Source organism: Punctularia strigosozonata, assembly GCF_000264995.1.
Source record: "Punctularia strigosozonata HHB-11173 SS5 unplaced genomic scaffold PUNSTscaffold_3, whole genome shotgun sequence".
In the NCBI taxonomy this organism is placed as follows: Eukaryota; Fungi; Basidiomycota; class Agaricomycetes; order Corticiales; family Punctulariaceae; genus Punctularia; species Punctularia strigosozonata.
Genome location: NW_006767435.1, coordinates 2,175,368 through 2,193,049, shown reverse-complemented (window position 1 = coordinate 2,193,049; position 17,682 = coordinate 2,175,368). Strand labels below are relative to the sequence as shown.

General features: G+C 57.2%; 9 protein-coding genes across 9 annotated transcripts; 4 read left to right on the top strand and 5 right to left on the bottom strand.

The window, feature by feature from the left end:
• Nucleotides 1-67: 67 nt before the first annotated feature.
• On the bottom strand, nt 68-6,980 carry PUNSTDRAFT_50721 (kinase-like protein). The gene is made up of 16 exons (XM_007381350.1): nt 5,564-6,980; nt 5,306-5,503; nt 4,843-5,252; nt 4,548-4,790; nt 4,244-4,485; nt 4,059-4,192; nt 2,177-3,998; nt 1,241-2,106; nt 1,115-1,190; nt 912-1,065; nt 735-851; nt 607-683; nt 482-549; nt 336-424; nt 190-275; nt 68-134 (listed from the first exon to the last, which is right to left on the bottom strand). Exons 1-7 carry the CDS (start codon nt 6,767-6,769, stop codon nt 2,691-2,693), a joined length of 3,741 nt encoding a protein of 1,246 aa, XP_007381412.1. The 5' UTR covers nt 6,770-6,980; the 3' UTR covers nt 68-134; nt 190-275; nt 336-424; nt 482-549; nt 607-683; nt 735-851; nt 912-1,065; nt 1,115-1,190; nt 1,241-2,106; nt 2,177-2,690.
• Nucleotides 80-2,111, top strand: PUNSTDRAFT_111899 (Allantoicase; the record flags this gene model as incomplete). Its single annotated transcript, XM_007381351.1, has 9 exons — nt 80-134; nt 190-275; nt 336-424; nt 482-549; nt 607-683; nt 735-851; nt 912-1,065; nt 1,115-1,190; nt 1,241-2,111. The coding sequence occupies 9 exons, from the start codon at nt 80-82 to the stop codon at nt 2,109-2,111; spliced, it is 1,593 nt and encodes a 530-aa protein (XP_007381413.1).
• Nucleotides 6,981-7,425: 445 nt separating the features above from the next.
• On the bottom strand, nt 7,426-8,021 carry PUNSTDRAFT_37554 (uncharacterized protein; the record flags this gene model as incomplete). Its single annotated transcript, XM_007381349.1, has 3 exons — nt 7,426-7,553; nt 7,727-7,802; nt 7,863-8,021. Coding segments are annotated over 3 exons (363 nt in total), but the record flags the coding sequence as incomplete, so codon positions are not given.
• Nucleotides 8,022-8,204: 183 nt separating this feature from the next.
• On the top strand, nt 8,205-9,910 carry PUNSTDRAFT_119094 (uncharacterized protein). The gene is made up of 4 exons (XM_007381348.1): nt 8,205-8,363; nt 8,436-8,491; nt 8,548-9,511; nt 9,571-9,910. The coding sequence occupies exons 1-4, from the start codon at nt 8,215-8,217 to the stop codon at nt 9,650-9,652; spliced, it is 1,251 nt and encodes a 416-aa protein (XP_007381410.1). The 5' UTR covers nt 8,205-8,214; the 3' UTR covers nt 9,653-9,910.
• Nucleotides 9,911-10,162: 252 nt separating this feature from the next.
• PUNSTDRAFT_62377 (prenylated rab acceptor PRA1) lies at nt 10,163-10,888 on the bottom strand (the record flags this gene model as incomplete). The annotated part of the gene is made up of 5 exons (XM_007381347.1): nt 10,163-10,377; nt 10,434-10,504; nt 10,557-10,630; nt 10,682-10,771; nt 10,844-10,888. The coding sequence occupies 5 exons, from the start codon at nt 10,886-10,888 to the stop codon at nt 10,163-10,165; spliced, it is 495 nt and encodes a 164-aa protein (XP_007381409.1).
• Nucleotides 10,887-11,414, top strand: PUNSTDRAFT_132028 (uncharacterized protein; the record flags this gene model as incomplete). The annotated part of the gene is made up of 3 exons (XM_007381346.1): nt 10,887-10,911; nt 10,934-11,016; nt 11,079-11,414. 3 exons carry the CDS (start codon nt 10,887-10,889, stop codon nt 11,412-11,414), a joined length of 444 nt encoding a protein of 147 aa, XP_007381408.1.
• PUNSTDRAFT_63530 (uncharacterized protein) lies at nt 11,396-14,263 on the bottom strand (the record flags this gene model as incomplete). The annotated part of the gene is made up of 8 exons (XM_007381345.1): nt 11,396-11,821; nt 11,887-12,036; nt 12,099-12,152; nt 12,215-12,667; nt 12,728-13,503; nt 13,558-14,023; nt 14,078-14,116; nt 14,165-14,263. The coding sequence occupies 8 exons, from the start codon at nt 14,261-14,263 to the stop codon at nt 11,396-11,398; spliced, it is 2,463 nt and encodes an 820-aa protein (XP_007381407.1).
• A 132-nt stretch (nt 14,264-14,395) lies between these two features.
• Nucleotides 14,396-15,359, top strand: PUNSTDRAFT_111894 (S-adenosyl-L-methionine-dependent methyltransferase; the record flags this gene model as incomplete). Its single annotated transcript, XM_007381344.1, has 2 exons — nt 14,396-14,573; nt 14,632-15,359. 2 exons carry the CDS (start codon nt 14,396-14,398, stop codon nt 15,357-15,359), a joined length of 906 nt encoding a protein of 301 aa, XP_007381406.1.
• A 369-nt stretch (nt 15,360-15,728) lies between these two features.
• On the bottom strand, nt 15,729-17,298 carry PUNSTDRAFT_62379 (eukaryotic translation initiation factor 2B; the record flags this gene model as incomplete). The annotated part of the gene is made up of 8 exons (XM_007381343.1): nt 15,729-15,850; nt 15,905-16,186; nt 16,252-16,352; nt 16,404-16,504; nt 16,555-16,656; nt 16,710-16,972; nt 17,032-17,101; nt 17,158-17,298. 8 exons carry the CDS (start codon nt 17,296-17,298, stop codon nt 15,729-15,731), a joined length of 1,182 nt encoding a protein of 393 aa, XP_007381405.1.
• Nucleotides 17,299-17,682: the final 384 nt, after the last annotated feature.

Here is a 17,682-nt window from a genome sequence, read left to right as displayed (position 1 = left end):
CACGGCAATCGTGCTGAGCTCGACATAATAACTGCCAGCAAAGCGCGCCGATCTTATTTACGACCGTGCATCAGCAGCAATGGCGGAAAGAATCGCACTCGAGAACTTCTTACAATCGTTCGGTACTGCAATAGGTGTGAGCGCTACAGCTCCTATCCGATGAATGGTCCGACCGACCCCGAAACATAGAGCTGTCGAGTGTTGCGCTGGGAGGACGGGTGACATCCCTTTCAGACGAGTTCTTCGCGGAGGCTTTTCATCTATTACTGGTCGAGGTGAGCATCAGCGTTCTCCGTCAACTGCATCCGCTTACATTGAACCTTCTTTGCATGAAGCCCGCACCTAGCCTAAAAGGTCAGTTCGGCCCCAAGGGTGCTCTGTACAGCGGCTGGGAAACACGCAGGCATAACCCGAACTATGATTGGTATGCTCGATCGCGGTATCATCTGCCGTATTCACCTCACTAAATCCCTCTTCTCAGGTGCGTCGTCAAGCTGGGAACGACAGGAACAATCTTCGGCTTCGATGTTGACACGACACACTTCAATGGTCAGGGTCAAATACCGTTCGTCTGACGGAACGAAGCCGTGACAACTCCATACGCAGGTAACGAAGCCCCAGAGGTCTCCATACAGGCCTTGCATTCCGTCGACGGACGTGACCCAGTCGAGAACGATTCTCGCGTTAGTTCATCTCCACTCCGTTCGTGGAATATCTAGCTCAACGTCGTCAAGTGGATAGAAATTCTCCCGAAAGTGAGCTTAGGACCGTCGTCAAGACACCTATTCAAAATCCCGGAGACGCAACCTTATAATTATGTCAAATTGAACATGTATCCCGACGGTGGAATTGTGCGTATAGCAACGATTGCGATCCTCTATTGCGATTGCAACTGATTCATTCCACCATAGGCACGTTTCCGCGTCTATGGTTCGGTTTCCCCCGTGTTTCCAGCAGACGAATCCGCTTCTTGCGACCTTGCCCATGTCTTTGCAGGAGGAAAAGTTGTGTTCACATCCGATCAGCATTTCGGAGTCGGATCCAATCTGATCATCCCAGGACGCGGTATGGCATGTCAGGATTTACGCATCAGCATCCACTGACATATTCGTAGGCAAAGATATGGGCGATGGCTGGGAGACGAAGCGTAGTAGGCAAAAAGGCCATAAAGACTGGGTCATCATTCAGCTGCAAGTCCGGATTTTTGCGTCCATATGTGCCTTGCTGATATCAATCCAAGTGGCGCGCCATGCTACCTCGAGCAAGCCGAGATTGACACGGCTCACTTCAAGGGCAATTTCCCCGAGAGCTGCGAGCTTCATGCGACCATTAGCTCCGATACGGTTCCGGCCGTACCTGAGGATGAATGGATATCTATCCTGCCTCGAAGCAAGCTTGGCCCTCATAGGCAGCATTATTTCCAGCTGGAAAATGTCGCCGACCGTGCATTCACCCATGTACGACTGACCATCCATCCTGACGGCGGAGTCAAGCGGGTGCGCATAATCGGAAAGCGGGCCGCGGGTAAGCAAGGTCTTGAAACCAGCGTCGAGTCGACAGCCGCCGTAGCCGACGCGGCAGGAGGCGAAGCAGACTCGACTGGTGCTACTACGACCTCCAGCAAACGCGGTCCAGTGATCCCAGCGCTCCCGCTTACGTTCGAGGCCTTCGCGCCTTTTGGGAAGGTCGTGCAGGCATGGGACGACCCCCACGCTGCGCCGCGAGGCATCAAGCTCACCCCCGCCAACCAAGGAACTGCCACCAAATTTCACAAGCTCTCACTCCTGGAGCAGTCGTACCCGGCGAACGCGGGCGCCACATCCGGCCTTTCGGTCTACCGCTGCGCGCCCATCGACGCGCAGCAAGGCGGAGAATGGCCCGTCCGTGTTCTCGAGCGGCACCCGTACACCAACCAGGCGTTCGTCCCCATGGGTAGTGCCGCGTCTTCTTCCGGTTACGGCGCCGAGGACGCGCTGAAGGTACCCGGCTCGGCTTATCTGGTCATTGTCGCGAAGAACGGCTCGGATGACAAACCGGACCTGACGACCATGCGTGCCTTCATCGCGAACGCCGGTCAGGGCATCGTATACGACACAGGAATCTGGCGTTAGTCGTTATCCCATCTTCTCTGCATGCGCGTAGAAGCTGATCCGCGAATAATAATAAATTTTCATAGATCACCCAATGGCTGTCCTGGATCGTACGATGGACTTCACATGCGTCGAGACTCAAATCGGCAACGGGGATATCGCCGACTGTGAGATCGTAGAACTGGATGGGTCGCAAGGATACCACACGGTTTCCATCCCCGTCCTGCAATAGTTCCTGGGCTTTGTTGCAGCCGTGATGCATTCACAGAAAATAGAGAGAAGAGCAGAGAAATGATATTGGACAGTACAGTGACAAAGCTGTGTAGTCGACGAAAGGGATGCCGCACCAGGCTCTGAGTTTACAAAAGAAAACAAGCTTCCAGCTGGGCAATCATGTACAGTCCGAAAGTATGATCTACTCATATTGGATGCACGTTGGACAAGAGGTGTGTGTGTGTCAGAGGAGAATGAAGTGACATTGACATACAGGATGTTGGATGGGTGGATGCAAGGGAGTGACAAAAAATATTCGTCGTTGGACAGATCGGTCGAACTTGGATGGCAGGATGATATGGGGTGCAAAGCAAGATGCGCTCCCTTTCATCGAGGCCAGATGTCCATGCCACTGGTTCTCCGAGCATCCTTCATCATCCCCTGCTGTTGAGCAGGCGCCGGTTGTCCACCAGGAGGAACACCGGCCCCGTAGAATCCAGGCATGACGGATTGCGGTGGAGGCGCCACGCCCCTACCAGCCTGGCTCGGGCCCGCGCCCCCGGCAGCGCTGTATGCCGACTGGTACTGGTCGGGCTGCAGGGGTACGTACACGCTACCGATCTCGTTCCTTCTGTCGATAGAATCGAAGGAGGCTGCCGCCTGTGGTTGCTGCCCATAGGCACTAGCGTATCGGTTGCCGGTCGTCGTCGCCCCACTGTTGTACGCCTGAGGCGGGGCTGCGATTGGAGCGGAGCTGCCCGACGCGCCGCCGTACATGCTCTGCCCATCGCCCCTCGCGGCCGAGCGGACGTTGGACATGACCGCGTCGCGCCGCTGGTTGTGGTCATCGTCAATGACGATCGGAGGCGCGTGGTACGTGTGCGCGAGCTTCGACGTTGGCGGCGGGTAACGTCCGCCGGCATGATGCTGGTGCTGCGGCCAGTTGGTCATTCCTGACGCCGCAACAAGCTCCGCCTGTTGGTGTAGGTACTGTAGTTCAGGATACGGCTGCGCCGCCGCGGCCTTGCCCGATTGCCGCCGCTCCCACTCGCGGTAGGCGTCGTCCCCGCGGTTCATCACCGGCGTCAGGGCGTTGCGGCCACTGATCACATCGTGGTTCATGTGCTGCAGGCGCGCGAGCGCCGGAGGGATGTTGTCGATCTGATTGATCGTGTTAGAACGCGTGCGCGTGTTTGGGTAGTACGAGCTCGCGGGCGGGTTCGGCCGCAGGTTCGAGGCGGGCTGCAAGCCGCCCGCCGTTGCGTAGCTCGAGTGCTGCGGGATGGACGTATTCACCTGAAGCTGCCCGTGCGAGCTCTGGTGGTGGAGTGGCCGTTGTCCGCCGCCAAGCGGCTGCTGCTGCGAGGCCGGCGTATACTGCGCCTGCGATCCATATGAGGCTCCGTAGTCGCCTTGTCCGTAGCCCGTTTGCGGCCCAGCGGACGCGTTTGTGGAGCTCGGAGGTGATATATAAGGATTGCGGACGACGTTGTTGGCAGCTTGCTGTGCCTGCGCGGCTTGCGCAGTGTGCACTTGATGTTGTCGGAGGCGTTCGTTGTACGATGCTGCGTCCGTATATGGTTGCGCACCCTTTGGCTGCGACGGAACGAGGCCGCCATACGGCCGTTTTGGATCGGGTCCTGCGCTGGGCGCAGGTGTTGGCATCTGCGGATCGGGCGCTTGCGCTTGCATGGGCTGCGATGAGGAGAATGTTGAGCAAGGTCCGCACGCGACGGCGCCACGGACGACACTCACCGTCCATGGCTTCGTCCACTTCTCTCCCGTAATGAACGGATGCAACCTCGCCTGTTGCGGCGACCATCGTTTGATGGGATCCATATTCAACAGACCTTGGCAAAAGTCAATGAAAGATGCTCGGCTATTCAACTCTGCATGGTTGTCAGTTGCGACCCGCGAATGTAAGGAAGAGCCCTGCGCACCTTTCTCGGTTTCATGCTCGGCTCTGGACGACTTGAATGCAGGCATCGGAGCGCTGTTTATGATATCGGGCAATTTCGTATGCTTGAAGTATTTCTTCGCGGGCTGTTCGTTCGTATTATGTTCCCGCGAATATTGCTCAAGGCTCTTCAACTTCCACTTCTTTTGTCCGTAATGGTCGACGTAAGAGTCGAAGAATTGATTCGTTTGTTTGCCCGCCGCCAGCATGTGGTCCGGCGGGTTGCTGGGTCATGTGTCGTCAGTACTCGGAGCGTAGGATGAATGTCTCCAGTCGGCGGAACGTACCCGAGCATTTCCACGATCCGGCTAATCTGGTTGTACTCGCTCGTCCCTGGGAACAACGGCAACCCGAGGAACAGCTCGACAGCAATGCATCCCAACGACCACATATCGATCGCCGCCGTGTACGGTATCCCGAGCAATACCTCCGGTGACCGGTAGAACCGAGACTGAATGTACGTGTACACGGTCTGCCTCTCGTGGCAAGCCGATCCAAAGTCTATCACCTTGATTTGCGGTGATTGTAGGCTGCAATGACGATCGTCAACGAAGGCAGGAAACAACGGAGAGATCCACTCACGATTTCAACAGAATATTCTCCGGCTTCAAATCACAATGTATCAACCTCGCCTCTTTCAGCACCGTCAACGCGTCCAACAGCTGCGCCGTGAACACCTTCACCAGCTGCGTGCTCAGGCCTAAGAACTGGTTCTGCTTGATGAGCTCGTACAAGTTGCTGCTCAGCAGCTCAAAGACGAGGCACAGGTGGTTCTTGTGTATGAACGAATCGCGGAGGCGGAGGATGTGGTGCTCGTCGTTCGGGTCGCACTGGTTGTTCAGCAGCTCGAGGATGGTGACCTCCATCATCGACTGGTTGAAGTACGCCGGCTTGTTCTTCACCACCTTCACGGCGACGATCTCGTGCGTTTTGATGTTTTGACATTTGACGACCTGTCCGAACGTGCCTTGGCCGAGGATGTCGAGGATGAGGTACCTGGGGAGATTGTGAGACGCGCACTCCTGCGAGGTTTCGATCGCGAGGCGTACCGATTCTCCTCGGCGCCCAAACAATCGTTCACATAGAGGATGTAGTCGTAATCCTCATTGTCATACCCTTCATTATGCGCCGCTTTGCTCGGCTTTGTCAACACCCGTCTCGGGTTCAACGACGACTCGTACTTGAACTGCGGGTTGCACAGCCGGTAGGTGTCGATGATATCCGTCGTCAGCGCGCGCAACGGCTGTTTACACAAGAACAAAGTCAGTCTTCCAGGGCCTTACCTCTTGCAAATGCTACTTACGGAAAGATACGTCCCGTTCTGCCCCATTCGCCTTCCCCCAGGCTGCGCACTCACGTGCGGGCGAAGATCGCGCGCATCGCGCACCTGGCGGAAGCCGTCCGCACGTCGCCTGGACGGCGGTGGGGGCTCGACGACCATCGCCTGCGGATCGTGCTGCGGGTAATACTGCTGTTGTTGCTGCTGCTGTCCGGCATTCGGGTGGAAGCTGTGCGGGTGCGAGAGCGGCGAGCTCGGCGTGGACAGCGAGTTCTGCGGCGAGTGCGCGTACGCGGCGAGATGCGCGTGCGCTGCGGGGGGCGGGGCTTGCGGTTGAGGGCTTGTCGATGTATCCATCGCCGCGTACCCGCCGTACGCCGCCGCGGAAGCCGTTTGCGGTGGGCCTGCTGGAGAATACGACGGTCCGAGAGCGTCGCCCTTGGCGCGCGAGTGTGAGCGCGAATGAGAGTATGGGCTCGCGTGGCCGGGGCGGTCGGCGTAGGCGCTCTGATAGCCGCCGGTGCCGGTGGTGGGCGAGTACGGCCCCTGGTTCGGGGGCGCGTACGGGTCGAGACTGGAGGTGTCGATGGCGCGATGCGGCGAACGCGCCGAGGCTGGATCGCGCGTCGTCTGCGAGCGTTTCGGAGTGGCGTAATGGGTCGTCGCCGCCGTGTCGCCACCGTACGCGCCCTCGCCGGCGCCATTGCCCGCGCTGTAGCCACCGTAATACTGCATCGATCCCTGCTGCGATTCGCCAGCGTACGCGCCGCCGGCGGGTGCGTCAGCGTGGAAGGCGCCCTCTAAGTCGTCGTGCACCCTGCGGCGGCCGCGGGCGGAGCTGCCGCCAAACGAGGCACTGCGCGCGAGTTGGCTGTTCGCCTGCGGGTTGGGGGGTGGAGGCCCCGAGGCGTACCCGGCGAGCGAGTTCATCGCATACGGTTGGTCTTCGTCGAGGAGCTGTGAGATGCGCGGGGGGCGAGTAGCGGGGCTGGCTGACGAGGCCGATGCGGGCGATGAGATGTGCTGCTGCTGCTGGTGGATCGAGGGCAAACGATGGTTATGAACGCCCGCGGCGGCGGCGGCGGAGGGCGGGGCGGCGCCGCCGTAGAGGTAGGGAGACTGGGCGCTGGCTTGGGCGGCGGCGGACGAGGAGAGGGAGAGGGCGTCCGGGTGGGGATGGGAGGAGGGCTGGGACCAGCGCGGGAGGATATCAAAGTCGTCGTTCGTCATCGCTGTATAGGCCAGTTCGGGATTAGACATGCTCCGCCGGGGCGGGTCGGCGCCGTGTGCGAGGGTCCTGGGGTGCGTCGTCGGGCGCAGGGATGGGGTGGTTGTCGCCGTCGTCGACGACGTCAAATGAGTCGGGCTGGATGATTCAGACGGCGTGGACGACTACGACCGTGCTTTGGCGGCCTTGTGACTGGCCGTGGGTGCTGCGTTGATGAGCTGTTGGAACGTCTGGGTGGAAGCTGGCGAGAGCAAAGGAGGATGAGCGGCTTGGCCCGTCGGCTGCAAGACGGGCTCGGCCAAGCAGGGCGTGGCCGTGCGCACTGGGTCTTGTGTATGATAATGTAACTGCCCGGCTCACAAAAGGAGGGACGAACACGCGCGAGCAGTGGCTAATTTCGTGGCAGACGGCGGATCGCATTCGCCATACTGCTGTTGCGCTGCTGACGGGGGGGACAGCCCCGGGAAACTATGCGAATACAAATCGATCATTCGATTCGATACAGCCGTATCGACAAGCCCATCAGCGTCCCCCTTCTCAGTATCTCTGACCCTCTCGCCGCAGATAAACCGGCGCCCTACCCATGGCCACGAGCCACTTCTCCTTCCAAACACACGCACGCCCTTGATCGCGCGAAACGCTATCCCTGAACGGGCGACTCGAGCTCCTTCAGCGCGGCGACCAAACTCCTTTCCATCGCAAGCAGCACGGCCGGGCCCTGGCCCATCGACAGGAACGCGGGCGGGACATCGATGGATAAAAAGATCTGCTTCTTGAACCGCCGCGCTGCGTGATTCGTCCAGGTAACGCCAGGAAACACGACCGCGAGACACAGAATCCGACCGAGGAACCGAGAGTGAATCAGCAGATGACACAATGGATAGATCGCCGTCAGCGGACCATTCGCACTGAGATGAGAGCACACCATGCAGTGGAGCGGGATGAGAATGTGTATTCACCGAGCCGCTGCGCCATCGCGAGCGCAAAGTCGGACGCCGCCGTGCTGAACAACGCGGTGCCCAGGGGTGGTATGGGCTGCCGAGACCCGTCCTCAACCACCGCTCGGACGTTAATTCTTCGTCTTGGCTAACGTACTGAATTGGGCAAAGGCGGCATCGCACAGGCCCAATCCCTTGCCAGCACGCCTTGCTCGATCGCGCTTCCGCTTTTGACGTCTTCTTCCTTGGCCTCCGTTGTGCCGACCCATAGCATGTAAGAGTCCACAAGAGAGGTCACTTGCAGCGCGAGCGCCGGAGTACCGCCAGCATCGGACGGCGGCACGTAACGGTTTTGAACAGTGATTGCGTTCGCCATCGGAGAGAATGAGCGAGAGGAAAGCGGAAGCCGATGACCTGACAAGTATTGAATGGGCACAGCCACCTTTATCTACCCCCCTGACTTCTCCCACCGACTTCATGCCCAAGCTCGGCTTTTCGAGTTTCACTTCATGACTCTGCCCCTGCCTGATACAACACAGACTATACGCAGCTACATCCATTACATTCACCCCGTAGGCGAGGACGGTCAGATCCGTTGCTACAAGCACAACGTCGTCTCTCCTCCCCGCACCGTCCAGAGCGGCCCGAACGAGGGAAGGTATGCATACATTCAACCCCAACTCCTAAATTCCGGATATATGCTCACTTGATGCGCTTGGAAAACTCACAGGAAGTTCTATACGTGTTACAAAGATCGTTCGGACCCGGGTCACTGCGGCTTCTTTCGTATGGCTCGATTCCGCATACATCCACCCCTATTGCGCTGACCAGTCGACGCACAGTCTGGGCAGACGAGCCCGCATTGAAGCAGCAGCCTAGAGGAACGCTCGTATACCCGCCTACGCCCAAGGCGACACCATCGCCTCCACCTCCACTCACCCCTAGCTCAAGCCCCGCTGTCCCAACCTCATTCGCCGAGATGAGGTCAAACCGCGCGACCCCCACAGGGCCCGCCAATCCACCAGCTACTCCCCAAAGTCTCAAGAGGCCTCGACATCCCTCGAGCCCTTCCTCGAGCCAGAACCCTCCGCCGATGACGCCCGAGAAACAGCGCCGTCTCGCCGCCATTCAAGCCGCGCTCTCGGAAAGTCAAGAGCGCGCCGGGACGCACGCATATATGCCCTCCTCTCCCATCTCTTCGCGGTATGGTGCAAGCCAGAGCCAGACGGAAGACGAGAGCCAGTCATACGACATGCCCCCTCCCACCAAGCTCTTCCCTTCAAACGCCTCCTCTTCTAAGCATTCCAAGGCCTCCTACTCCAAAGTAGGCGGTAAATTCAACGACGACATTGACGAGGGTGATTCCGAGGACGAGTTCTGGCTTGCCGTAAGCCGTGATCCCATTCTCAGCGACGACTCGCAGGGCACTTCGAACCCTAGCCCCGCCAAGCGTCACAAGCCAGATCCAGCGTCGGCCAAGATGTCTGGGTGGAACAGGATCCAGAGCGATCCGGAGAACCCATTCCACGTCCGCTCCGCCGCCCTGCGCGCCAGCACCAGCGCGTCCTCCACCCCTCGACAACAAACCCAAAGCTCACCGCAAAATGAGGCGACCCCGGTTGTAGCCCAAGTACCAACGCCAGCCCCCAGCGATGATGTCTCGGCCACCTCCATCTCTACCCTCGTAGCCCAGCTCTCCTCTGTCCCCGCCTATGTCTCGAAGCTCGAGCGCCGGCTCGCAGCCGCGGAGAAGAGCAACATTGCCAAGCTGGACCGGATCAAGGAGCTTGAGATACAGCTGGGGAAGTGCGTCCCTTCTACTTGTTATCGCGCTTACATTACAAATTGACGGACTGGACGAACAGTGCGGAGGCTCGGTGCAGGTACCTAGAAGAGTCCAACGCTGCGCTCGCCGCGCGCCATCCGGGCACTCCCCGCAAGCCATGAGGCGTTCCTTCGTCAAGATGTTACTCGGACTTGGCTCATAGCCTTATCCGCTGCCGTACGCCTTCTTCGCGGCTACTAACCCGCCTTCTTTATTCTGCTACTGTGTCCTGCTGTCACTACCGCTACGAGGGATACTGGCTCACAGACTGGGCGAGTTCGAGGCTGCATGTCCCCTGGTCGGGTTAGAGCCTCAGCGAGCTTAGATCGTGGTTGAGCTTTTCCCCTTCATTATTTATTCGCTGCTTTCGCTACCTATCCGCCCTGCTACTGTCAATCGCACCCTTTCGCTGCTTTATCCTTTATTTTACGGTATTCCTAGTGCTCCTCAAGGACCCTCGGACTCAGGGGCTCGCATTCTCGAAAAAAAAGGAGTGAAAAACAAGATTGTAGATTACGCAAGACTGTGTACAAAAAGATTGTATCTGATGGCTCGTAGAAAATACCAGGGTCCCGTTCGCGACTCATAACACCCCTTGCCCCACTCGTCCGCAAGCTCGTGGTGCGGGATTTCTAAACGGTTTCCTGCACGCTCGCATACTCGCTCTCGATGCCAGGCTCCATCAAGCTCGCGTGACCGAGTATGAGTACACCGCTCGCGCCGACGAGCCAAAAGAAGGTGCCGAGGGGCGAGGACCACCACAGGAGCGGGAGGCCAATCACGAACAGACCGGTGTAGAGCGACTTTTGCGTGATGGTGTGATCGCCGACTTGCATCGGGTCCGCGGCTAAGCTCACAGGTTAAGATGTCTCAAGGAGAGGAGAGACGACAATACATGCGTACCAAACTTGTTGATGGCCGCGAAACCGCCAATGAGGAAGGCTAGGGAGATGAGGAGGAGTGGGTTCGTTATCCTGTGACCGGAATCAGCTGGTGTGTCGGGACGCTGGCTAGGCGACCACTTACACTGCGTATACAGCAAGGATGGCGACAACGACGCCATAGTTTCCAGAGAAGTATCTGGTGTTGTACGATATCCGCTGGGTCTCTAGTCAGCCTTCTCGGTCGTCTGCTTGTGGAAGATACCATACCGAAGTAGCCTGGTTGAAATCCGCCGGGCGCGAGACGCGGTTGTAGTCAAAAAACTCTTGCGGTGGTCGTAAAGCGCTCATACGAGCTTCCTGGACAGCACACCCAGCACGTTCTTAGTCGTCCGTAGTCGTGCGTGGCAGAATGGTTTGAGTGGTAAGTACCCTGAAGTTCTTGAGCGCATCGGAGGCACGCAGGACGGTTTCCATGTGGATCTTTGCCAGTCGGCAGGGTGAGAGATTGAGAGGCAGTAGGGGAGGAGGAGGAGCGGTTCGGCAAGGGCAGAGTCGAAGGCGAAGTTTATGAGACTGCCAGCCCGCAACTGCGCGACGGTAGAGTTCGTGGCGGTGGTGACACGTCCGGGCTTACGCGCAGCCGCGACCTCGCGCCCCGCCGCAGCAACCTCCTCGCGCTTTCCAGCTTCCGTCGCGAATACTCTATACATCCCTGTCGAGCCAACGTATCACCGTAGCGATGCTCAGAAGGGACCCGTCGCATATCCAACTCAACGACTCGGACGTGCAGGACATCCGCGACTACCTGGCTTTCAAGAAGAGCGCCGCGAACGCGCAGGCCGGCCAGGATCCCCTCACCGTAGCGCAAGGGAGCGCGAGCATGGCGCCTCCGCCCGTACCGGGTCAGGCACAACAGCTTGCGCAGATGCCTGTGAACGCGGCGGAGGAGGCGAAGCGCAGGAGGGAGGCGATGAGCAAAGATCAGCGGCTCGGGTTGTGACCGTAGCCAGGGTCCACGTGGAGTATGTGGTCGCTTCGACGATCCGAATAGCCTCCATGTATGCGTGGTTTACAATGTGTACTATAGATCCTTCCTGACGTTGAAGTATTTATACCCCTTGTATTCCCCGCTCCAACTGGGTGCGAATGCCTGCGCGACAAACCAAGTACGTCAGAGAAGCGTCTTTCCAGTGCTTGTAAAACCAAGAACACACCCTCCAAGTTTCTCGTGTCACACATAGTCGCCATATCCGGCCTCTGCATGTGGATGCACGACGTCTTCAGGCTATCCCACAACGAGTCAGACGTGACACCACGTTTGTCGTCCACGCCGTTTGCGTCGCGCACGCTCTCGCTCTCTTGTAGCGCTAGTGCGTCCAAAAAGTGTTGCGCAGCCTCTTCGTATCTCTGCAAGAGCATGCAGGGTGTTGTGAACATAGCCAAAGGGGAGGGGTGGTTTGTGGTAGACGTACACGAAGGTTGATGAGCGCAATCCCTACATTGTATCGGGCCCGAATGTAGACAGGGTTCAGCTCCAATGCTTGAGTGTAATAATGCAGCGCTTCCTCCGCGTTTCCGCTGTTGGCCAATGTAGCGCCTACGCGGTTCCAGAGCTGCCAGTCCTGTGGCGAAGCAGTCAAGTAAGCAAGAAGCTCGACATTGAAACGCAAAGGCGGCTGCGTACCTCCGGTCGCACTTCAAGTGCGGCACGGAAGCAGTCCCGCGACTTGGCATAATCCTGCCAGTCCATTCGAATTAGCACTATTAGCCGCGGAAAACCAAGCAAATAAGATAGCTTACCTCATGGTTGTTCAGTAAGACAGCCAACGCAATCTGGATGTCCGCGTCGAGCTCGCTCCCAGCCCGGCTTCTCGCCATAGTAATCAGGCAGTCGACCAAGTCCTTCACCCTCTCTGACTGCCCCGCGCCATCCACCTCCGCCTCGGACCGCAGGCTTCGGTGCTCCCGTACCGCGCCCTCGTACGTCTTGTTCCTGCCGACCCATTCCCTGATCGCGTGGAAGCTGCCCATACGGTTTCCTTCGTTCGTGTACGAAATCGCAAGCGCCAACCAGGACGGGAGATGCTCCGGGTCAAGCTCCAGCGAACGCTGGAGCGCGGCGATCGCCTTGGCTTCACGTTCATTCTCTTGTTGCTTGACACCGAGCTCGTACCAGGCGCGCGCGTTGTTTGGGTCGCGCTGAACGGCCGCTTCCATCTCCAACACATTCTGGTAATGGGTTAAGTCTTTGGTCTAGTAAACAGCACAATGAACACGAACCTCGTGTATCAACCTCTGCCTGGACGCATCCACATGCATCATATGGTGTCTCGTCCGCGACGCTTCACCGAGCACATACGGATTGTTCGCCGTGAAGGTATACTGCGACATTCGTCGGATGCCCACGCTTGTCGCCTCAAACCGATCCCAGCTCTCTTGTAGGTGGCCCCACTCCGCCTGCTGCGCGGATGTCGACGTAGAGCCAGAGGCGGTTGCCTCGTAGTGGTCCGCGTACATCTCATTCATGAAATTGGCGTACTCCTCGTTCTCCTGACGAAAGTATGCGTCGTTCGGGTCCTCCTCCCGGCTCTCCGCGGATGCCGCGTTTTCTGCACTCGTTTTCTCAGTCACTTGCGCCAAGGCGTTGGTCAACACTTGGAAAGGGGACTCGGTGAGGATTTCGGACCCTACAATAGGCTCCCCTGGTTCTTTCCATCGACCGGTCATTTGAACAGAAGCCAAAGTGTTGGGTTCTGCTCTTCCCTTGCCCTTGAGGTCTACCTTGACCTCCGCGCCCGTGGTCAAAACGCCCGCCGGATCAGCCTCGACCATTTGGTTTCCTTCGACGACCATCTCCCGATCGCGAAGCTGGCGCATCATGCCCAGAAACTGGCTGTTCTTGAACTTGGGATTCTGCTCGTGCGATATGGCCTCGATGAGGCGCCCCGCGGTCCGTGCGAGCTCGTCCTGCTCCACCGCCGCGTTCTGTGTCTCAGGTTGCGATGTCGTTGGTTCAGATGAGATTTGCGAATCTGGAATGAAGTCTCCCCGATGAAATTGGGTGAGGAAAGCTTTCTCCCATTTGGCAGCTTGCACGGAATGCGTCAATATCTCGAATGGCTCGGGCCAGAGACAGTATTCACCATCGTGTTGAGTTATCTGTCGTTCTTCTTGAGCGTGAGATATCTGAGCGGGGGCGAATGGCATGGGGCTCATAATATGGGCTTGCACGGGCGCAGACCATAGAGGGTTTGGCTGGTTCATGACCCCAAGGGGTGGTTGGTGTTGCAGCGGCCCCAGCGAGGACGGTTGTTGATGGGCCTGTGTTTGAGCGCTAGGTACTGGAGCCGCGATCTTGCGCTCCTGCCTGCTCGACGACGGACCAGGCATGATCTGCATGAAGTCCGCCGCCCAATCCACCCCGGCAGATGAAGGTCCTGGGATAGTTTGCATAGGCCTGGTTTGTACGGGCGGAATAGACACCCTCAGAGCCGACATATCGAATGAAGATGCTCCTGGAAAGCTGGGGACTGGACTTCGCGCTTCGGAGAAAAAACGGGCAGCATCCTGCTGGAAACCTGGAGCAGCGGCCTGCTGTGACCGGAAGGCCTGCGGTGGCAAGATCAGAGATGCTAATATTTCAATCTGATATGATAGACGCACCTCTTTAGAGCTCCCAGCACCGGATGCACCAAAGTAATCCTAACGGTCGTCAAACGCCCGTCAGACACACTCAGCACAGCGACGCACTTGCTGTAAACCTCGATCTTGATCGAGCCTCTTCGCTAGTCCTTGCAAGGGGTTGACAGGCCCGCATTCCGCCCCGGTCACAAGCATAGGTAGTGCCATGGTGAAGGGGGAGTGTTAAGCCTGAATCTATCGCGTGTGTTTTGACCGGCACTCAGAGAGGATGACTAGCACATGAAATCCTCGACACCGCCACCGGACGCTGCCGTCCTTCTCCCATTGCGTCGACCGTTCATGCACATAGCCGCGTCCAGCTTGCTTGGTATACTCACCCGAGCCATCGGACGTGAAAATGCTGCAAGCGAGCTGCGATGGATTACGCAACATGCCAGGAGACACATGTTACCACCTTCTGCCGTAGCAGGCATGGTCGCCCGTCGCGTGGCCGGTGAGCCGCTGCAGTATATTCTCGGTGCGTAGTAAAACCTGTCTTTCATTCGAGACGATCTCCTTGTTAATAACACTCTCAGGTACACAGCCGTTTGGAGACCTGGAACTGATTGTTCGGCCCCCTATCCTCATACCACGACCGGAAACGGAAGACTGGACAATCCGGCTTGCAAAACGGATCACTCCAGTGTCAAACCGACCCCTGCGCATCTTGGACCTATGTACAGGTTCTGGATTCATACCGCTCTTGCTATGCCACCTCTTGCCTCCAGGAAGCGTTCAAGCCGTTGGTGTAGACCTAAACCCTGACGCCGTCAAACTTTCAATGGATAATGCTCGCCATTGCGGCATATCCACCGATACGAAAGAGCTTGGTCTTCGGAACGTTTTCACTGCCGCAGTCGGTGACGTCCGCTCACCTGAGGCTGCATTGTCTAATGCTCTCGAGGCGCCATTTGACGTGTTGACGGCGAACCCACCCTACATACCCAGGCATGAATACGAGCTGCTCCCGAAGACCGTGAAAAAATACGAGGACCTCAAAGCTCTGCTCAGCGACCAACCTCTTGACCCAGGATTCCACGATGACGAAAAGGGATTGTATTTTTATCGTCGCATTAGCGAACTGGTCTCTCGACCCGGCCTTCTGCAACCAGGTGGAACGGTAGTACTAGAGGTCGGTCATGATCAAGCTCGTGCTGTTGAAATTCTCCTACAAGCAACTGGTGGATTGAAGGATACGGAAATCTGGAGAGACCCTTGGGGCGTGGAACGGGTAGTCCTGGGTCAGGCCCCACACACAAGGTGAGGGCGGTGTGTAAACCAAGCCCTAGGACGATACTATTGGCAGGCAGGGCTTCATATTTCCTGTTTCGGGTCATGACGAGGCCGCACACGCTTCTGGAAATATATGACACGGCCCGCACCGCGCTGGGGATGCCTTTCATCTCGTGATGGGTATATCCGACAAAATGGCCCATAATCATACACACATCGGGGCAGGCTCGATCAACGTTGCAAGCCAACATCGAACTGCTAGGTTCTACGGCGGCGCCATCTTTTGTTGCGCCAGCACCGCTGATGGGCCATCGCTGGCAATCTAATGGTGTGCGGATGAGCTCTGCCCTCACGGAACACCACGATGGCCGTCGGCAACCAACCATGTATTCGCCTGCCCTCATACTATGCTGGAAAGATCGAAGCTCGTTGCTCCCTCTGCACGAGTTGCCACTCCCTTTTCGGTGACGATCGCGGTGATCAACTCCGCGGGTGTCACGTCGAATGAAGGGTTGTATACGCCTAGCAGAAGCATTCGTCACAGCCCACCTTCCAGAAGGCAACGTCAACACTTACCATCTGGAGGCAACTCTGGCGTGATCATCACGCTGGCTTGCTCCTCCCCGACCTTCTTGCCCGTTTTGCTGTCAAACACCGCTCCACGCACAACGCACGCTTCGATCGGGGGCCGCTGCTCTATCGGTATCTTGCTTCCGTCCGACGTTGCCAGATCGACGGTCGACACCGGCGCGACCACGATGAAGGGAATGCCATGACGCTTGGCAAGGACAGCGGCGTTGTACGTGCCGATTTTGTTCGCAGTGTCTCCATTAGCTGCTATACGATCTGCGCCGACAGCTATATACAAGAGTAGCCACCCCGGTCAATAACGTGTATGCTCGAAGTGGTAAAATTCGACGAACCAATGCCGTCGATGCGATGGTGCTGGAACAGGGATCCGACCATGGAGTCGCAGACCATCGTTGATGGAATACCGAGTGTTTTGAGTTCAAGCGCTGTTAATCTATTACTTCCAGATCAATATGCTGAAGGATGGGGTATCATGAGCAATCACCTTGAACCTTGATGATACGGCGTGCTTTGCGTGAAATACGCCCTGTTTAATTTCCCCGTTTCATAGAGTCGAGTGATGAGACCCAGAGCGGTGCCATAACCCTATGAAATGGTCATGATCCCGAAAGAATAGAGCGTGTACAAGGGCTGACGCTTGTGGCCAAGCTGCCCGTATTGCAAACGGTCATAACATTCAGTCCTTCGCCACTGCTCCCCGCCGATTCGACTTGTTCAATCAACCACGTCGCGCCATGCTATTGGGACGATCAATTTCTACTGGTATAGGTAGAAAATCACGTTAACTTACCTTGCCCATCTCACGATTCCTGCCAACGTCCTCTTCATCGATCGCTATGCCCTCTCGAATGACCTCTTGGGCAAGCTCTCGTGCTTCCTGCTCTCCGCCATGTCCGCCGGACTTCTCGACACCATGGTTGAGCACTGCGGAAAGTCTTGACGTCGCCGCACCAAGATTGACGGCCGTGGGCCGTGCGGTCCAAAGGTAATCGAGGAGAGGTTGAACCTGATCACGAACAGCTGCGGGTGAGGATAACCATTCTGCCCCGCTCTCTGACGCATTCCTACGTTAATTCGGACGTAGTTGGTAGCATCAAGAAGATTTTGCGTACCCAGAGCCCGAGCAACATGGTGAGAAACAGAAAGCGCCGCTAAAGATGCGATGGCCGGGGCGCCACGGATCTGCAGTCATGCAATTCAGCATCGAAAGATGCACAAGGGAATGCGATCCAGCTCACCTTCATACTGCGAATCGCATCCCATGCCTTCTCCACCGTGTCAATCTCGATCCATTCCTCCGTATGCGGCAGCAGGAGCTGATTGATGATTTCGATCCTTTCCACTCCTGTTCCTGACGCAGACTTGCGGATCGAGGTCATAGGCCCATTTGAAGACATCCTGGTATACGGGCGGGGAAAGTAAGAGCCAAATGAAGGATGATATGTAAGGAAGAAAGCAACGAGAGAAAGGTGGCACCAAAGGAGGCCAATGAGCCAAAGATGATGCTGTGCTTCGCAATCGGAAAACTTGAAATCTCCGATCCATAGCAATGCCCAAGTGGCTGTGCAGATGTAAGCTCGAGCCCCGCTCAACAAAGTTGAGGTCGAAAGCTTGAACGATGCGAAGATTCCAAAAGAGTAGACGACATCCTAGTCTCCTCAGACAGGCTCAGAGTACGAAGGCAGATGCTTAAACACGGATATCTATACCACCTTGCGATATCATTCATGAGTAATTACGCATGAATTTGGTTCTTGGGGTAT